Source organism: Amia ocellicauda, chromosome 1 (assembly GCF_036373705.1).
Source record: "Amia ocellicauda isolate fAmiCal2 chromosome 1, fAmiCal2.hap1, whole genome shotgun sequence".
NCBI lineage: Eukaryota > Metazoa > Chordata > Actinopteri > Amiiformes > Amiidae > Amia > Amia ocellicauda.
The window spans coordinates 55,706,336-55,728,295 of NC_089850.1; the positions used below are offsets into that span (position 1 = coordinate 55,706,336).

The following is a 21,960-nucleotide window of genomic DNA, read 5'->3' on the forward strand; positions in this document are numbered from 1 at the left end:
TTGGGTCTTCATACGCTGTTTGGCTCTTCAAGATATTTGTCAACAAGTGAGAACACACCTAGCTTTGTGATCAACACAAATATCAATTCAGACAAGGACCGATTCTCGCCTAAAGCTTCCTTGGACGTTGGACATCCGTGGAGGAATAAAATCACCCCCCAAAAAAATTGATAAAGTCATACTTTTATATAAATTACATCTTGGCACTTTTTTACAGCTAACGTGTAATCCCATAGGTCACACTGCAGTGCAGTTCATACCCTGACACTGTGTATCAATCTTCACAAAAAGTGTAGCCCCGAGACAACGTTTGAGAATGCACATGAATACCAAAAAAAAAGTATCTTCCCCGGCAATAAACTGTGTGGAGAACTGTCCTCCAGAATAGGAATCTGTGCCTCGCCAAGAACAGACCACGGTTATTTCTCTTTAGACCTTGACAAGACCCACGCATCACTGTGAGGCTTGATGTTCTGCCAGGTTTATATGCTGCCATATATAAAGATTAATGCTCTTGGAAAAAAAACTGTTACTAGCATAAGGCAAAATAGAAGTTAAATGGGTTATCTCACACATGATGCAGGTGCACATCTTGGTTTTTGAATAATTTATATCAGGAGCTCTAAGAGCAAGAGGGAACCAGAAGGACCGATTCTTTCATCTCCTGCTCTTCTCCTCACAACCACCACCCCACCCCACCCAGATTGGCTCTTTATGAGACATCATCGTGTTTTCACAAGGGCAAGTAAAATCATAGCGTGATGTGACCTTCATGCCTGAGGAATCAGATGAATTCCTTCAGAGCAACTCCGGGTCACAGGTAAAATATATACACAGCCACATGTCTGACTCTCACAATCAAAACAGCAGTCGATGGAGAACCGAGCACATTACTGCTGCACGTAAAAGACATCTGCACTGGTGTGACCATCTGTTGCATCGAGGAACAAAAACGTTGTTCCCAAGGCCGTGTCCTTGCACTTAGGCAGTAAATACCACGCATCAGCTTGTATTTTAATCATGGGCTGAGATTGATGGTCATGCCCTGTCATGTTAAGTGCTGTCATTCATCAAACCTCAAGCTTTCCACTCCTGTCAGCGCGGGTCATAATGTGGTGCAGCTATCAAAGTGAGTTAGGAGGTCCAAACCGAAGCATTATTCTCCACCCCACCACAGAACTGGCCCATAGCTCAGTATAACTGGTGATATTGACAAGTAACCTTGGAGGGGAAAGAAAAATATCAGAGGTGTGATGGATATGGAAAATGGAAAGGCCTCTTACCTCCTCGGAGGCTGCTGGCCTTGCCGAGGTATATAACCAGGGCAGAGACTGTCTATGCTGCCCCTGGGTTAACTTGTTTTTAATGGCTACTCAACTATGTGACATAATTTAATAGGAAACAAATAACTGGACAATTCTACTTAGGAGATAAAGAATGAACTGGTTTTGGCCAGTTTGAGCACTTGGCTTAGCCTGTTGGAAGACCTTCCCCCTCCCATATGATGCATGACAGTAAAAATGGAAGAGGACAGGCTGCACAAAAGGTTTAGAGAGTAATGTGCACTGAGAGAAATGTACACAGATACAGTTGGGCAGGGGGTAGGGGGTTTCATGCTAGATTTGTTTTGATTGGTTGATTGGTTGATCGAAATTTGAATATGATTTACAAAAAGAAAAATATTTCAGTTTTTCTTACTCCTATCAACAGGCATCTGATTCGAATGTGCGAATAATAAAAGGGAGAGAGGGAAATGTAAAAAATGCGTTGTTGACTATACGTTAAAAAAAAAAAAAAAAAAAGATTAAAGCTGAAAAAACTCACACTGTGCCAAAGCACAAAAGTCCAGGCCTTGCCTAAACGTTCACATCTGGGTCTCTATTTTTCTTCTGCTGTCAACATCTGGTGTTCAGTATTCTGAAACTGGATACCGAGATCTACACCCAGATGACCTCACTAACCAAACCTTCCATTAACAACAGCTCCGCGACTGTTTCGCGTCGAGCTTTAATGAACTTCCACACCATCGAGAGGTGGGCACTGCAAAACCATCTGAGTCGACGCTAGCAGGCGACTTGCAAAACCAGCGGTTCCAGCTGAGGCAACATGTTGGGTCAATTATAAAAACAGAAGCTGAGGCTACATTCTTTAGCTCTTTACTGAAAAGTTAGAGAAGTCTAGTGTTAATTTAAATCTTGTTGTTGGATTTGAATTCTATTGAACAGCAAGACCTATGCAGTCAATATATTGACATTAACTTTAGACCCCATTTTCAATGATTTCAATTATGTGAACACACACACTCACACAAAACAATAGTTGTTACATACAGACTGTGTTCCAGCTTAAGTTTGATGATTGATAACAGTAAACCTGCACATTTAATTTCTTTCAGTGATCTTCAGCCAGGAAAGGATGGGGTCAAAGGCAGTAGACTCTAGTCCTTAGAATTCATTTCCCCTGTTTTTGTTTTCCCTTTGTGGTGGTGATCAAACGATAGTTTCAAAACCCCACATGCAAGATTAGATTTATTTTTAAAATGCAGCGGTCTGCTATTGCCACTGTATGGGCATAAAGGTTGTTCAAATGTTTCTGTTAATGACGGGTTTGCGGAAGGACAGCAGGACCGAGGAAATTACAACGCGAACCTGTGGAACAGACAAAGCGCTGCATGTGCGTTTGTGTGTCTGCAGAGCGAACCGGCTTTACCCGGGGGTAGACCGCAGCGACCAGATTGTGTGAACGTGAATGCCAGTGTATGTTACACATTGCCAGTTCAAGGAGCTTATCTTCTGGGACTGCTGCATTTTTCTTCTTTCAAGGTCCCTGGAGAGCTGCCTGTTCTGGGCTCCAGTGCTCTGCCAAACTCTGAGCCGAAAAAAAATAAAAAACCCTTTGACTTTGATGGCTCTTGTACAGCTCTAGGGTTTGTGTCTCTGTTGTTTTAGAGACCTAGAAAAGGCCAGTTGAGTTTGCACATAGAAATCCATTAACATAGAGGGGTTTTCTGACTGAGCTTCTATTTTTATTCATTTTTAAGGAAAATATATTAAATTAGCAATGCCTGCATTAAGGGACCGGCAATAATTCAAGGGTAATAAAAACCGATGACTAGGTGTGCCGTGGGTCACTGCATTCAAGCCCTGAGTGATCTGAACAGGCCCACGTTTTCACAGGCAGTATTTCAACAATATTCCACCAAGTAATGCCAAGGAATGGTGCCATCACACTAATCAAATAAGTCTTTGACAGTTTTAGAATTCTAATATTATAAATCCACATTCTTTCAAAGCAAAGCTCTTCAAATTAAATTACAGTTCAGCTCCCTATATGTGTTTAGTCTGTTCTGCAGCGAAACCAGTGGGGAACAATGAAGACTAGATGATGGGAGGGGGAATGGGAGAAAAACTTCAAAGGCCTAGTTTGTGTGGCTGTAAAACGCATACTTTTAAAAATCTGACTTTCTCAGGAGAGACGGGGAAAACAATGAGCGTTAATGACATGGGTTTCCGAGGTGCTCTGTGTATTCGCTGCTCATCCGTTCGACTTAAAAACCATCACCGCACCAAATGTAATCATTTCAGGGCCTTCAAATGCCTTATAATACATACAGGAACACAGATCACCGTTCTCCCAACTTGGATGGCAACGAGTCACGTGGAGAAGGCTAGACTGGAGGGCCACCGAGCCGAAGCTCTGAAAACTCCCGTTTGCTAAGAAAGAGGAGCGAAAATGATCATTCAAATCTGCTGGCACTAACTGTTAATGACAACTGGGAGATAGACAGAGAGATAGGACAGAAATCAAGGAATGAGGCAGTGAATAAGTGAGGTTAAATCGGGCATACTCACAAAGCAGTCATTAAGTCTGCGGCACAAGCCACGGCTGATTACGAGCTCCACTTAATAGCCAGTCGAGGGGCGCCAGGTGCTTTTAATTGTAAATTAGGTCTGTTTATTATGACTGAAGAGATGCTCAACAGGACTTGCTTAACAAGTTTAAACATCTGTGCAGCTTCATTGCTTTTGCCAGGAGTCTGTCGGCTCGGTGGAAGGAACGAAAATATAATGAAAGGAAAATAATGAATGAAATAAATAAATAATAGTGAAAAAACAACAAAAGACGACAACAAATTTCCCCATCTACAAATACACCTGTAGCACTTCCCTCGGTGCCGAGCTGTGTGCTGTGAGCGGATCACGAACATCTGTTAATTTAACACCGCTTCTCAGCCTTCCTCTAGTAATTAAGTCAATGTTATCCCACCGCAGTGCAGAAATTCAGCTAACGGGCTGCGACTCCGCAGTGATTTACGGTGCCTGCTTGGGACAGAGTATTTTGCTTGGTGTTAATCGTTCTGCCTTACAGAAAATAAAGCAATCGCACATCTTTAATGCAGAACATTGTGGTGTGTGTATGACAATAGCCCCTTGTTGTTTTCCTTTCTTAGAATGTAACTGAATCCTGCATTTCACCGACAACAGACATTTGATTTGCATCACAGATAATGTGCACTTGCACCCAATGTGTGTACATGGATGAGATTTTATCAAAACTGTTTTTAAAAAGGCAATCACGGGGAGAGACACCCACATACAAAAACAGATGGATGCTTTCCATGTGTGAGGATTGAATGTTTTTTGGCATATGTCATCAAGACCATTCATTAAAGGAAGGTTTTCTCTCTTTGTGCTTTCACAATAAATGCCTATGGAAGGATAGGCACACTCTCCTACAAACAAAACTGGATACAGTAAATATTAACAAAGAGGGTGGGAATCAATGTACATAATTTCATAAAGGTAGACTGCATTTCTATTCATGCAATAACTTAATATGACAGCTCAAAAGCTATGGGCAAACAAATATAATCTAAATGAAATGCTCTAGTTGCATGGAGTATACAGAGTTACCACTTGAAAGATTACTTGGAAGATTAATGCAAGAAAACCTGTAATTAGTGGTTAGCTACTAAACGCTTCATAGACGGACTTTCAACACAGTCAATTTTCGGCATGTGTGAAGGCGTGTCACAAGGTCAGATAGTTGCGACTACGAGACATGAATTGAGCTGTGTATTTACTTCATAAAGATGTGTGTTGACAATAGGAACACACAGTACAGCAAACCGGCACAAGGAATCTCAGCACAGAGTGTGATTATACTACGTGGTTGTCCGAGTGAGTGTCACAGAGTGTGGGACAGAAATCAGGCTGGACCTCGCTGTGTGGGCATCCCTACCCAGGAAGGGGACATAAGTGTGACTCTTTCAACTGCGAAGATCGCATGGATTCAGGCCAACTTCAGATTTCTCCAGGGCTGCATCTCTTTTCCATTTGGAATTACTCAATATTTTAATGACTTGTTCTATCGATTTACATGTGGACATAAAACCCGCTTGCATATGGCCTTCTTTTCCGCCAAAAATATCAATTTACACGGATATTATCCTAATTAAAACCCTCTGGATAAACAGTACAACTGGATACTGTGAGCTTGCAGTAAGTTTAGAGGATCAGGAGTAAAATGAAGACAAGAGTTCTTCCAAAATCAGGCTAATGTCACGATTGATTAATCAATATTAAAATCATATCTATGATCAATAGACAGAGATTGATTTTTGAATGTAGACTGAAAAAATAACATGCAGTATTTATTATGATGATGATGATGGCTATGATTATTATTTAGCAGTGAGAGAGGGTGCACAGATTCTGTGTATTAAAGCATATTGTGGCTGCTATCAAGTGTGCTTGCAAACAATGACAGATGCAGCTCTGTCACTGGGGCCAAGTATGCTGCAGACTTTGGCCAATAATCAGTTGTTTTTTTCCCCCCAACTTGCCTATACATGTCAGAATCGGGGAATGTGATTAAGTGATGGTCATGCGAGTCTTTATGTGGGGGCCGACATTAACACGTCGCCTGGTTTGTATACAGAAGTATTTTATTGTTTCCACTGGTGTTACATAATTACTGAGCCAAAATCTGCACGCCGCACACACTTACGCCGGCTTCCCTGAAGAGACACCCTGAAGGGGAAACTCTCCCCGTGGGACGGCAGCGCAGCCCTCTCGAGAGCATGCTGAGCCAGGAGCGATATCGGTCAGCCGTGAGAGGGGACTCCAACCTCTGCTGGCGGGACGGGAAGGACAGCCATGCCCCGCTGGTAGTCGAGGGTCTCTCTCTCCGCAGGTCTCGGATGGAGGGAAGTGTCACAGAAAAGCGTGCATTGTATATTCATAACCTCTCTCACTCGGCTCCTGACCTTGACACATATCATTTACAGCAGATTGCAAAGAAAGGCATCAGTGGTCTCGGTAATAGGCAGCACACCCCCTATAGCTTCCAGTGACATAATGTAACTGCTAGTCATTGCATCAGCCGCATCAAGGCCTGTTTAACTGCCTGGTCTCTGACAATCTCATTGATCTAAGTGATGCACAGACAGCATTCCTGAGGGTTTTTTTCTTTTTCCGACAGAAAAAAAGTCATAATAATCAAATCATCGCAGGCTACCTACATCAGTTCTTTATTTCTTAGAGAAAGACGCCAGGAGAGAATCAGTATTTCCGCATCGTTTTTACTGGTGTCTTATGTGTTCTTAGGTCATGAAACATTCTAAGGTTTTTTTTTTTTTGGCAACAGTGGGAACTATAACATACTGCTGTTGGTGAATTCGTGAAACTCGTTCCAACAAAATAGAAGCGATGTGCGCGTAACATTATTTTTGCACAGCGATGCAAGGTGTATCATTGTTTTTATCCTTTTTAAATAAACACAGTCCAATGTCCATGCTGGCTGTATGCCTCTCTGGGCTCGCTTAGCCAATGAAAATGATCAATCACTTCGCCAGCAACCGTTCTCTGAGGAGCCGCTGTTGTTTTTCCTCGTCCCCGAGACTCACCGGCCTCATTACCGCTGTCCCCCCGATAATGCCTGCTGACGGGTGACAGATCCTCGCGCTCTTTAGTCCTTGACCCGCCTGTGCCCTCTAATAGGCCTCGCCCCGCACAAGATGCATGTCTCTACCTCACCACTGAAACGCAGCCTCCTTTCCGAGAAGCGGCAAGCATCGGAGAAGCCCGACATCCATCACTAACGGGAGCCGCTTCCATCCGTTTCCTCGCGTCCCGAGTCTAGTGAATGAAAAACCGCGGAGAGCTCTGCCTCGGCGCTCCTGCCGGGAGAGCTGGGATGGGGAGTGGAGTGTGATGGAGCTCAACTCCTGCTAGGGCTTGACGACACCCTGCCAAAAGGGGTCTTTCCTACACCTTGATTAATACTCTTCCTTTGTCTGGAAAAGAATGAGTTTTAATAGACAACACGATGAACACTAAAAGCATAGAGAGGAGTTTAAAGCAGTTTAATTCAGTACGGCAGTTATGTTTTAACGACGGTGACGCATTATTGAAAGTGGCACTACTGTGAAGCCATTTCCTAAGAAAGGGTGTAAAACCGATGAATGGGTCTTCTTAGCTTTTCAATTAATTAAAAGGAAAACAAAGACACTTTTCACATCTCATCGGGGAAGGAACGAGATCGGGTCGCATTGGCTCGGCCTCCTCAGCTCATTTCCGACGCCACGGACATTTCTAACACTGGCTTCGTACCCCGAGGAGGAGACAGATCCACGGCAATACGGGACTGTGTTTCATAAATCAGTCCGTGCGTGGACGTCAAAGAAAACCACGTGCAATTCACATCCACTCGCTTTATATAGCAGAGGGCCCCCGCATCCTCACTCGATCTCCCATTAGCAAAATAAATCAGTGCTTCTGTCACTTCCAATCTGAAAATCCCCACAACAGCAAGTTTCTGATTGCTAAACAAGGAAAAAAAAAAAGAGAAAAGACATCTTCAGACGGCTGCAATGTGCCTGACACACAGTCACACTATAATGCTGTCCGGAAGATAGCCAAAGTCTGAATGTTTTGAATCACACAGTCTCAAAAAATGTAATATCCAGGGCAAAATAATTACTTTCCTTTTCTTTTTTTAATGTGCAGATCCGTATCGCCCAGGGCCGTGTTAGCTGTAATGCATTAAAATTAAAGACGTGGCACAGAGATCAGAGTGTAGCACAGGGCGCTAAGAAGGGTTAATTTTTTTGCCTCCATATATAGTTTCACAGAAACCACATCCACTCAATGATTAACCCTCTTCTGATATGTGCGAAAGAGAAGTCGTGCAGACCCGAGTGATCGGCGTTGAAGTACGAGGTCAGCTGCGGTTAACACAAACAGTCTGGTTTCTTGTGTGTATTATCTTTTTCGATGAATCCACACAAGCAAGAGTAGAATCATTGATTGTATTTCTGTGTTTTTGTGCTGCCCATCTGACGTTAAACGGCATTTATACACAACCAGCGCGAGTCTCATTGAACTCGGCCTCTGAGGCAGGGGTTGCATCCTCTCCTCTTCAGAAAGGGTCTTAGCTGAACTTTTCACTGGGAATAACACCATGGGTGCCACTATCATGATGGTGTCTTAGGTTTTGCACCAAGTTCTCAACAATACTGCCGTCACTTCCAAGTCACACAACAGCAGCACCCACTTTTTATTCTCTTGAATAGAAGTCCCGCTTCAGCGTGATGCAGTTTAAAGGGTCTGAGACCATTGAATCTGCTCTGTGATTGAATATGAACTCCCCCACTGAAGTTAATCAATAATTGTATTAACTAACTGTGACCAACAAATGTGTACACAGCGGCATATTTATTTTTCTTAAAAAGCAACCCCGGGCTTGTGTAGAAAAGTCCTCTTTGATTCTGTGTGCTTTGTACATTATTTTTAAGGACTTCAACTGTGGGTCTCCTTCTCGCCTTTTCAGTGAAACCCCACACTGCACTACTCCATAATACGTTGTGTATTTTTCTCTCCCTTTAAGACTGACAGAGATAGATTCACATTAAACGATAGGAAGTGATACAAAAGGTCAGATTTGGCAGGATGACATAAATATACATAAATGATGGCCCTTTTTTACACTTTACACCCCTACAAGATGCATCAATTCGGTTTTCATGTTCAGTTATCGGTGGGTTCTCAAGCAGGGGGCAGATGCTTTATTGTTACGGAAAATTTCACTGCATGTACAGCACAGACACCATATTTGCTGAAGTGAAAGATTATATTTATATATTTATTGTTCTAGATTAACTACTAAGGAGATATAAAGAGAGAGAGGTAGCAGACAAAACTGAGTAATTGAATTAAATCGTTGTGCTATAAAGTGGTAGTGCAACGGTACATTTTGGATTACAATAAACCAAGTGTACATAGTAACATATAGGCTGACATATGGCCCTTAAAATTATGCCCTTTTGTTATAAAGATCTCAACTACTGTCATTAAAAAACCAACCAACAAGAACCAACAAGTACCAGTAATTGATTTTGTACATGTATGCACTCAAAATCAACTGTATGTAAAACCAAAAGTACAGCAGGCAAGTGAAAAGATATTTCACAAACGTAGCCAGCAGCTGCTGACTGGAACTGCGAACTTGAGACCAGGGCAGCTCCCTCCACTAATCAGCGCTCACACTTCTCCGTCTTTGACATGGAAAACAGACGACAACACGCGTGCCGCACTAATGAGCATCTTTCCGGTTTGGCCCCCGAAAAAAAAAAAACCTTTCCCATTTAACATCAAAATATTGCCGCAACTTAGGGGAAAGAAGTTGGAGAATCAGACCGCGGCTGATGACGGCGATAACTATGTGAGAGAATCTATTTTGAGCAGCGATACGCTTGCTGTCTTGCACTCAGTTTAATTGTGCATCTCTTAAAATGCATTAATGTAACTCTTTTATTTTTCATGACAGTGCAAACTCACTGGGCCATGAAAAACGTAAAGTAATTGGTGTCACTCTAATTTAATTGGACTCTGAGACTTATTTTCCAGTGTATAACGCCAACACATTACAAGCAAGTTACTTTATCCAGTACTTCATACAAATCAGGACTTCACATGTTTACTTGTCTTATCATTATAGCATAACAACAATGCCCACTGATAAAGGTGGAAAGAAGCTACAGAAAAGGTTAAAAAGAACCGTGCTTGAGAACTACATATTTTCATGAATATAAATATGAAATGTCATTTCTTCAGCTGGCAGAGCTACTAATGTTGCAAGACAAGGGATTAAATTGAATCAAGAGTTATCGTGCTGCATTAGCTATATTCTTTATAATGACTATGGCGGCACAATCAGTGAAATTTAATCTGGCTCTACAGTATGTCTATAAAATTTAGATTTTTGAAGCCAAACTAAATCTAGAATTATTATTTGAAGTGACTAGTGCCGGGCTTACATCAAAACATTGAGCCATGCTATATTTGCAAATTACAAACTTTATGGTAAGCGAAGTGGGCTTTGCACCTAATCTCAAAGCAACTGTGACAGTGCATTGTTTGCCTTTTTTATTCCTGTTCTACTTATATAACTTATATAACAATGATATAGAGTAAATCATAATAACAAGTTGTTGTTTCCTTTAAGTTTTTTAAAGGATTGCAGAATAGTTTTATCCATCAAGGCTTCAAAAGAGCACAGTTTTGTGGTAAATTAAATCTGTGGGAATTTAAGAACGTAGGAGTGAACAAAATATATTCAACACGCACAGCTCAGCAGTATGTATTTTGGAGGAAACAATAGTTTAAAACAGGTATTTTAAAACCCTGTTTAATTTATTCCCTTGGGGCATCTGTCAACATTTTCTACAGCATTGACAATGACTTCTTTCTTGCTTAAACTTCTTGTGTATCAGGATTTTAGATTTTGTCTTGACAGTGCTCTTCTGAGAATCCGTGGAAGACTTCAAACCTCCAGAAATGTCAAAAAGACTGCAGGAAAATTTTTAAAAAGAAGGAAACCACTATGGTTATGTACACTATACCATGGTGGAAAAGTTAACACCACAACAACAACAAGAAGAAAGTATCAGACCCTGACAAACACCTGAGATTTACGTGGCTAAGCAAACTAGTAATCCTCAAAATACATTAATCTCTGTCTTCGTACAATTTAATGAAAGGAAAAAATAATGGTGTGAATTGCATATAGTAAGTCATAGGAACAAGTATATTAAAAAATAACAACAAACAGCTGAGTGTTACTTCAAAGTAATTAATGATTTGAGTAAAAGGGTCTATACAGCACCTTCCAAATACCAAACATTATCACACAGGGGAGTTTGTAGTAATTAGCGGCCTATAATGTTGCCTTATAAACGAGCCATAATGAAGAGAAAACTTCTCTAAACGGCTGAAGACGTGGCTGCTGTCAGTTCTGGGCTCTAATGGGCCTGATGTGTATGGAGACAGACTTCTTACTTAACTTACAGAGATGTCCAGAGCAGTTTAGATGGACTTCATAATTGCCTCATTAGCAGGGACTTTCTTAGAAGCCTGCATGTCCACATTGTTCAGTGTCAGCAGTGCAGTGAGGGGGAATGGTTAATACAATAAATAGCTTCTCCTACTTGTCACGTGAATTTGTTTGTGTTTTTTTCGGTTGTGTTTAAGACGAACGGAAGAGCTAGAGGTTTTAATGCCAACATCCACGAGGCCTTTTCTCATTAATTTTCATCACACACTCAGGAAATAAATCATTTTCAAGGGCTGAAAATACATTATTTTAATGGCCTCTTTTTCCACATTGAGAAGAAATATGACTGAAGACTCGAGTCAAGCCGGGTTTACTTTACGTAAAGCTCTCTATAAACAAATGATGTCCATAAAGTGCCTTCAATTAAGTAAACTAAGGTTTGTTTGAGTGGGTGGTCTAGTTATTATGTATTTCTCAGTCCACATCTCACTGCTGGGGAAATGTGTAAAGTCTAACCAGGGAAGTACACAACACTAGGAAGTACACAATAACAATATTGCGATTTAGCAGATTTTGTGAATAAAACAGAACTTTAGCAATTGTTCATAGTACATTAGTCTTTTCACACTACATAATTTTGTAATCTGCGCACAACTGATTAACCAAGCAAACAATTTATGCATATTCTAAGGATGTACAGCAAACCCTATTCTACCTTAGAATGCAAGTTAATGGGTAGAAACTAAAAAGGCAAAATGATAATGATAAACTTCTGAAATAATCCTCAGCCACTTTGCTCAACAGTGTTTGCCTCAGCTATGTTGTCTAGCTAAATGAAGTCTAAGGTATAGCAGCTATGAATAGACTCAGGAGAGGCAGAGAACGACTAACAATGGAAATAAAATAGTAACATCCGCACAAACGTTGCTGGGAGCTTCCATTGAGTTGAAGACAGTATTAAATTGTCCCCTCAGACAATTGTACAACAGAAAAACAAAGCAGTGATGCTAATTTTCCCGGAGCAGAACAATACGTCAGCCAGGCAAAATTAGGAGGAAACGCTCATCATTTCAGAATCAACAACACTGGGGTCCTTTCTTCTTCTGGCAGTGTTGTGTGTTGATAGTGTGTCTCGCTTTCATGTATTTTTAGTGCCCCGTGAGGTAAAGATTTTATGCCGCGACGCACGGCGATGGGGTGTTATCTCTGGAACAAGGAGGAAACATTTAGCCAAGAAGAAACACATCTGCATGTTCAATATAGTGGAAAGGCTCCGTTTCATCAAAAAATCAAGTCTAACGACTCGTAAAAAACAAAGGTGGTGGTGCCATCTGTTCTCTAACTATTTCCAGGCAGAAAATGCGTTTTCAGCACTGCAGCACACTCACGATTCCTGATGGTGTAAGCAACTAAACCAGCGAGTTAATTTTATAAGTATACAAGCCAGCAGGTTTTTTCTTTTTTCTTTTCCATTTCCGTGTAAAAGGTTGAAGCAATTAATTTAAATGACAAATGGCACCACTGCATAATTAACTATATTACTAAGTTAATGGCAGTTTGCCATATGGTTGATCAATGATATACATTTTGATGTTCTTTTGCTGGTGTGAAGAACACAACACTTAGAATGGGTCCCTCCTAATTATTGCATCCATCACAAATGCATGTATTACAAAGCCAAACGCGAAGAAACTAATTTCATACAAAAGCATGCAACAATGAATATACTGTATTTTCATTACCCACAATGCAATGGTGAATGTATAATTGTATATCACCATTACCCAAAAGGTTAAACAAAGCATTTGTGTCTGTAAAACAATTAAAATGTTACCCAAAATTGGTTGAAAACAGAATAAAAGATGAATCCAAAATATTGTGCAATTCTGTCAGATTTGGCCAGTTGTAGTTCCCCTCACAGAAGACAGAAAGCACAGAAAATGCTTTGTAAATGTGTCGCTTTCTTTATTAAACTGCCAGCTGACAAAAGCAAATATCAGCACTGCCTCTCTCTCAGTTCCTGCCTTTAGCTTTCCTGCTCTGTCGCTGCTACTCGCCCCCACAGGTCACTATCAATGTAAAAATATCTTAATCAATAGCCACCAAATCTCTGACCTGAATTCACTTGGAAATCTTTGGAAGTACACTGAGGGAAAAAAAAAAAAAAACAGAAGCAAAAGGGGGCTGTGGAGAAATGCCAGGAGGCAGGAGAGCTCGGCAAATTATGTTCGCAAGAGTGGGACAAATGTAGTCGGAGAGAAAGAGAGTAGAACAAGCGGTTCGAAACCAGGAATGATGTGCCCTCCGCACGGGGGTAATAGACCGCTTCAAATTGAATGGAGGAAAAGGTGTCTAAACACTGTCGTGGAGCAAACTCGACTCAATTGACCTGCTTCCCGTGGTAAAAGTCATGGGCATCCCCTTGTCTTCTGCTTTGTGTGGAAGAAAATATTTTTATTTAATAATAATAATCATCACCATCATTTAAAAAGGGTTCTGCTCTTTTCTCTCTTTCTTTCTTACAACACGAGCCACACACTCAACCGTTACATTTCTCCTGCCTTGGACCTTCATTCATAATTCACCAGACTGAAGGACCGTAGCCTCAGGATGGGAAGCTAATTGGCCCACAGGATCTCTTATCTGTCCCAGTGTAGAGCTGTCCTTCAAAAGATTACGCCTGAGAGCTGATGGGACTCTACCCCCCACCCACCTCCGCCTCCCTTTCAAAATCTATCCACTTCAGGCTTGTTTTGAGTCTTTACAACATCAGGGCTCATAGGCTGTGTCAGATATCTGCTTTAGAAGCCAGGTTAGAAGGAGATGTCCCAATTTCCCAGGCAACAGACCTCAGAGTCAATTTAGCCCAATTGAGAGGAAGTGCCAGAGTCAGACAGTACTAATGGGGTGGCTACTGAGCACAGACAGGGGAAGTGGCAGAAGCGGCGAGGCTACTGACAGCTAAGGAATCCATACTCGACATCAAGGCAGCTCAGCGGACACAAGGAGACACATTGCCTTTTCATTTGAGCTTCTGAGCTTCACACGGTACGGTCTATGTACTTCACATGTGCACTGTGGGCGCTGGGACATGCAGAGGAGCGTTTTGGATCTTCCTATATAAACTGAAAGGGCTTAGAAATAAAATGTTAATCAACTCACGCAAAGACACTGGTGGTGGCTTTTTCTTGTATAGAAGGATCTTAACTCCCTCACATCAAATACAGATTGTCCTTAGAAATGAGCAGATCAAAAGCTGCTGCCTGCTCCATGTAGCCCGGCATCCCAGCCTCCTTTTCTTCTGTCACTCAAAGCTTTTGCAGGCTAATAATTTAGGCACAAAACACTGATATACTTTGATGCTAACACTCCCAAAAGCGAACAAACAATGATGTGCTTATTACAGCTGTGATCGGAGAGATGACTTGGTGGTATGCAAAGATCCCAGTGGGGTACTTGACAATTTAATAAGCCCTGGAGGATTTAATTTACTTTCACCCACACTCCTGTTTGACTCCCGACTGAAAGGTGTAACAGAGATGCCTGGATAGATACATGCGATAAAGCAGCGCGGTAAACAATTCTCTTCCTGGCAGGAGTTTGTTTGCATGTTTTCATTTCCCCTTGTCACACTGTTTACGTTCACCGTAGGCACAGGAGTTTAGCGTCTGGTCTGGTTTTGCATTGGGTTTCCTTTGTGGCTTTTATTTTTAAGGTGGAAGGCAATTACCCTCGGTCCGTTGAGTTCTGCGGTTATTTACTCCCCCAAATAATGTGGAAATCCTCCTTTATATTCGCAACTGACCTCAACCATCGCATTCCAGGCTCCCCATGGCAAGTACCAGTGTACAGTATTAGACTGTAAACCTACGAGGAATTTGGAGCAGTCACTTATATGATGGATTAAACCAGCCTTTTTAAGAGATTTCTGTTCTCTTTTTTTTTTTTTTACAACTAAAGCCTGAGATGCAGGCTGCTTGAGTTAAAGAAAAATGAGACGCATTCCAGCACATCTGTCAAAGGTTAGCTGTAAAGTAAAATAGGCAGTTCCTGTTCCTTGTGAAAGTACTTTACCATAATCTGGTAGTAATTTAATCAGTCAGGGCTCAAAGGGGGAACTAGGATTGGGAGTGGAGGAAAATAGCAAGAGCACAATCTGTCAGAGCCAGTAAAGGCAGGTATGAAAAATAGTGAGAGCAGCCGCGTCCAAGACCAACAAGATTTCAGGCTTTTTAAACACTGGAAAGAAGACCTGAACAAAGAACAGAGAGAATAGCTCATCAAAATAATGTAAAAGTAGTCGGTAATATGTTGTGCTGTAATAGATATGCCAGCTGTCCAAACTGACATGTGAACAGAGTGGGGAATAGTTGAACCCGCTGAACAGTGCAGGGGATTTCTGGGTTTCTTTTTAAGCTATACAATATGGGAAGTACTTCTCAAGGTGCCTGTTTTTCAAGCCCGAGCTCGGGTCTCGAGCCACTCTCAGGTCCTCGGAAGCATGGCGGTGGAAGAACAGAGGTTGTCACTCCGATTTCGCTCTGCTGGCTGATGTGGCCGCTGGTTAGGTGTGTCCCGCTGTGCAAGGCCCTGCTAATTAAAGCTGGCTTGCCTCCGGGCCCCCTTTTATTTATCTTACAGTTGGTTATATTTAGAGCAGAAAGGTACCGGATGCATTATTACTTGACTTTCCACTGGCTCTTTTCAGTTTCGATCAATACAAGAAGACATCCCCCGACATTGGCATGTGGTTCAAGCAACTGGAGTGCTGCCTGGAATGCAATATTCAGGACGTCCAATGGCTTCTCTGTGGTTGCCCAGTTTGTGTCACATTATTATTATTATTATTATTATTATTATTATTATTATTATGGTTTTATTTATTTAGACATCTATAAAATTGGATTAACTTGATGCTGTATCAGTCATTATTTAGTCAGATTCCATTCCCTGACATTCACCTGAGATGTTCCAGCTGCTTAGCCCAATGTTATCTTTTAGACATTTTTGTTTTGCTTTGTTGTTTTCCTTTTTTGTTTTTGTTTTATGTTTTTTGCTTTTTGTTGATATAAAGGTCTCTCTGACATCACAAGGCAAATACAATCTAGACAGCTTCCTTGCCCCGGCCCACAGGAATGTCAGAGTCACTGTCCAGACAAGGCTTGCGGCCAAGACTGGAAACTCTGTGCAACTGGTGTCAAAGCAGAGACCCGGGGGAAGGTTTTAACTACAATTATCCAGGAGAACGCATCACAACGTGAGGCACTGCATAAGCACACCGACTGAGAGGAAATATCTGCCAAGGTTTATAAAAATAGCCATGGTACATGATAATCATCTTTCTTTTCTTTCTTGCGTTTTCATTTCAGGAGACAGACGTGAGTGTGGACCTCGGACTGTATATGGGAGGTTTGGAAGCTACTATTGTGTTTCCAAAGGAATGGAAGAGCCCAGTTGGGCAGCCAGCCTGTGTTGACGATCATCAATAGACAGATGGAAGCTTGAACGTCAGCAGAAATGCTAGAAAAGCTTCATCTCCTGAAGACAACGGTTAATTCACATTTAAACCACTGCTCTCTGTATTTCCCTCGCCTGCACCACAGCTCCAGTCATACGGTTCCTGTGTGCATGTTCCACTGAATCAGCCAGAGATTACAGGGAGATGTCACTTCATAACCTATGGGGCTGGAGACTGCAGTCATCTCCAGATTTGACAGATACTTTGACTGCCTCTGGAGATTCATTCTAAATATAGGCTGGGTACAGAGCTGCATTTTATTATTTTTCTTGTGGTATAATTCAACGCAAATATGTAGAGCTAAAAATATCCGTGGCCAAAAAGACGTGGATTCATCCTCCTACAATGCACCTTGCAAAACGTGTAAGATGAAGTGTAATAAATGTGAAAAGAATATTAAATGATTTTTATATTACATTCTAAGAAAATGTGAATTTGCACGTATGCATAGTTTATGCAAAAAGGAATATTCTCTTTCAATCTTACACCCTCTCTCTCTCTATATATATATATATATAAATATACACATACATATATTAATTCAGAGACAGGTCAGAATTCATGAAATATACGGGAGTGAAATTAATTTCCACTCTAAATCCCCATAGCAACTGAGTTAGACATTAGTTATCCTACAGTTAAGTGTATGCACTTTCTGGACAGTAATTTAAAACACATTTTAATTCTGAGCACTCAGTTATTTGAGAAAAAGGAAGGTAATCCATCACCGACTTCATTTGGTGTACTGTACGCCTCAGCTTTTTGCCACAGCCCACAGTGAATGGACAATTTTAACATTTTTGACACACTGTTGCATCATTATGGCATTCATTTGTAACATTAATACCTATAATCTGTTTTCCCCAGAGTTGTGGGAACAAGTGATATTGGAAATACAGCAGTACCAGCAGGGAAGGAGACATCAGCTCTCTAAATTAAAATTGATAATTTACTTTTAATGCCAGAAGCTATTTCTGCCATTTGGGTACACTCTTACAAGAAGGACATTATTGGTCTGTGATTGGTCTCCCTGAAATACACACACTTCGTTAAAAAATCTATTCACGTGCATTCCTGTGGAGAGCCAACCAGCTGACATCTGGGATTTGACAACTTTCGGAAATCCCAGCACCTGGTTTCATAGCTTATGGTGCAATTGCATAATTCAAAAATAAATTATGATCATTACATACAGATTGGAAAACACATATTTGGGGGACAATGCCGTTACAAGTCACGCACTTGCCCAGAGATTGTTTGTGTCCTGGCTGGCTGGGAAGGGAACTGTTTTCAGATTGAGCTCAAATCTACACAAGACATCAGCATACAATTTAAATGCAAACAATCTGGTTTAAATCCTTTCAGTTCTTCCATTTTTTATATTAACTTTCAGTGGGAATAGAGCACTTGAAAGAACACAAAATGGTACTAATTATGTTGCAGTGTTGTTGTGGTGGTTGTTGCACTGAAGCTCAGAAGAGCAGGCTTAGTAACCCAGGTAACAAAACATACTTTGGGTAGAGGAAAAAGATTGTTTAATTATGTTTATTTATGTATATTACCAACACAAAATATAAAGCATATATGTGACCTATATGGCTCTATTATATCCAGCACAGACAGAATAATTAAAACCATTACAATTCTATAGACAGGGGATCTAATTGTCTGGGGGCATCCCGTTGCTGAGATCGCTTTAGGCAGGCATGTGGAGAGCATGGGTATAAGGATACCCCATACAGACGCATTATAATGCTGTACACCAAGCCTGTCAACCTGACACACTTCTCAGGGATGCTATAATTGGAAAACGCAACGTGCTGTATGCTACTTTTCCTAGCACTATGGAACTTTATTGCAAAACTATTAAAGCGAGTTAAATGCTTCCATATCAGTATGCAATCAACACCGTTCACCTAATAGCGTGTCGCCTAAATGTGAAATTGAAATTAATTTGCATGTGCAGTGCGAATATTCCTAAAGAAATAGTCCAGACCGAGTTTAAAAGGCCAAACCGCTGGTTAATCGCATCTCATTCCGCGTATCTGTCAAGCTAGGTGCAACACATGATTGATCACTGAGCAAAGTTTGGTGCAGTGATTACAATATGACCAGGAGACACGACCGAGAAGTGGTTTCGAAACAAACTGGGAAAACTGCCATTAAAAGCAAGATCGAGAGAAAAAAAAGAAGAAGTGAAAGCCCAGGCGAGCTCCAGTGCGGGGTGGATGGAGCGCTAGCCTGGCAACTCGCTGCCAGTGCGCACTGACCTCTCCACACGCAGTGCCCGGCGCCCTGCCCGCAGTCACTACCAACGCAGGGCACCAGCCGCTCCAGCCGCTCGGTGCATCGCCTGGACCATGGGGCATTTAATACGTATATCTATTCATTTTCTTTGGCATTCGGTGTCATAACGCATTAGCAGATGCGCAGACCGCAGCGTGTGCTGCTCTGTGCGCTCTGCGAGACGCGGGCATGTTTCTTTCTTCTTTTAAAGAAAAAGGACAAAGAAATGATTTTGCAAGTCTTGCTGGACCTACTCCTTTATTTTTATTTTTCGCTATCTCAGTCAACAAACAAATGCCTCGCTGGTGGTTTAGTCACACACACACACACACACACACACACACACACACACATCTGTTTCCAATTTGCGTTATAGACGCCTGTTGGGTAAAAAAAAAAAATGAGGAAAAATCCCTTTTTAATTAAGTGAACTTCCTTCTACCGAACTTAAAATAATTGCAATTTGTTTCAATGTAGATACGTATATGTATGTATTTTAAAACAATCTTTGTTTCCTCTATTCAACATTTTGTTAACCATTAATCGACCAAGGGTATAGCAACTCTTTGTTCTCAATTTTCGGGGCTACAATAATGCACCTCTCTTTCTTTACCAGGGTATAATGCACCCCAAATAACACACCCCGATTTTCATTAACACGAATAAATACCCATTCAAATAAACACAATCATAATGCTGAATTTCACCCCTGCATTTGCCTTTATACTCTCTAAAACGCTGCAGTCCAGAACAATTGAAAGTTTACAAAGAAACGTGATTGATATGCCAGGTGAACTTACCTAAAATCCATAAATGAAAAATTACAGACATAACGGCCAACATCTCAATGGCAAATCCTTTAGAAGTAGGCGATAAAGGAGGGTGTCGAGCTCCCATGCAATGCATTTAAGTCACAGAAGTGTACAGTCAGGCTGAAGGAAACCTGAGGGGGAAGAAAGAACTGAAAGACAGATTTCTAGCATGAACTGCGTCCATCGCACTGCATCTCAAACACCTTTCATCCCCCGGCGCTCAGGTGGAGTGGAAACGCGTCTCCGGGTCCATTGCGCACAGTAACCCGCAACACAAAGTTCCCTCGGCTTTCCTGGGGATGCGCGACTCTGGGTCTGAGCTCTTTCTCTCCTCCTCCCGCTCTCTTTCTCTCGCTGCTCAAATGCAAACGAGGGGAGAGGTGGATGCTGAAGGATGGAGACCTCTAGAGTCGGAACGGCTCATATCTCCCTGCCTCTGAGAAGCAGGAGCAAAGGCACAGCGCTGCATTTCCAAACGGGACACACAGCCGGACTCCCGGACTCCAGTCTTACAAGCCACATTAGGATGATTTTTTTTCTTTCCCGCCCCACTCCTTACTATTACAGAAGCGTTGATTTGCCATTACCTAGGCAAACATGGCTATTACATGTCTGAAGTGTGTAAAGATGCACATGTAGTGTGATTTTGCGGTCTCTGTTCAGCAAATAGGAGATGTTTTGATCACCTGTTTATTTGCACGTTACAGTGTAGAACTGTGCACTTTGCATAATGTTTTGTAGGAGTGAGTTACAGACAATTAGGTGCAACGTAATAATTAATATACTAAGACTATATACACGCAATGCAATGTTATACAGCACAGTCATTCTGGAATGGGGTGGGTTAGGTGTGGATTTATTTATATTTATTTGTTTGACTTTTTCATCTAATGCGTGTCAGTATTAGCGATGGTATGTGTTCCTCATTTAATGGCTAGTGCCAGGACTTATTCTCTGAATGATCATGATTACAATGAAATGCATGGGCACATTTATCTCAATGAGCAAAACTGGGGAAACAAATAGATTAACACACATTCACACAGCAGCAGCCTGGGTGTGTTCCCATCTTCTTCTGGATGTGTAAAATTATAAGACCAAACAATATCTATGCTTGCTTTCTTGCTTTACTTACTGTATAGTTAATTTAAAAATTGGGTGCCACAGTTTCCAAAGTGATTAAACAATTTTGATGCACTTTCATCATGAAAAGAACCTTAAAGACCAACATAAAAATCAATGCACTGCTCCATTAATTTGTTCTCTTAAGTGGAGAAGGTCTCGAGGGAGACCTCTGTTGCTAGTTATATTGCAGAAGATGCAAAAAAGAGGAAAATCAATAAGAGGAACCATATATTTTCCCCCTGTTGATAATTGCACAGGTTTGGTGGCTTGTGTTGATCAGGGGGAATCTCTGAGTAATCCATTGAGTAGTTTTTTTCTGTTAGGGATGAATCAATCTTACAGGGCAAAGTACTGTATACACCTCATTACTTAACTAACATGATTTTAACTTTAACACATTAACTTCTTAAGCAGCAGGGTCTTACATACTGAAATATAGCATAAGACATCTTTGCCAACTTACTTCAAGCACTCAGTGTGTGTTGTGGCTTCTGCCCCTGCTATGTAACTGTAGTTCTCTGATTCATAATTTAGCCCAACTAAAATAAAATATTGCACTGGAGACAATGCAATGGGGAGTTACACAAGGAGAACACAGTTTCCATGTTAAAAAGGAAAGAAAAGACAGTGTACTTTTCTAACCAAAGTTTGCTTTCCCTGCTTGAACACCACAATTGTTTGCAACACACTTAACACACACTGGGGTCTGAGTGGTTGTGTTTGGAACAATATTGGGACTCTTGCCTTCTGTACAGGAAGTTAAATAAAAGTACATTTAAATACATGAAAGACATAGTTATAAACAAACAAACATAAATAAATAAATACATGCATTCATACACAAAATGCAGGCTTATGTTGCGTTAATGCCCTCTGCTGTTTCTG

General features: G+C 41.3%; 1 protein-coding gene across 1 annotated transcript in view; it reads right to left on the bottom strand.

Moving 5' to 3' along the window:
- The window catches only part of clmpa (CXADR like membrane protein a), a 49,501-nt gene extending 29,109 nt beyond the window's left edge, over nt 1-20,392 (bottom strand). The window contains exon 1 of the mRNA XM_066709843.1: nt 19,939-20,392. Within this exon, the coding sequence (XP_066565940.1) occupies nt 19,939-20,044 (106 nt within the window). The 5' untranslated portion in view covers nt 20,045-20,392. The remainder of the gene's footprint in view (nt 1-19,938) is intronic.
- Between the last annotated feature and the right edge of the window lie 1,568 nt (nt 20,393-21,960).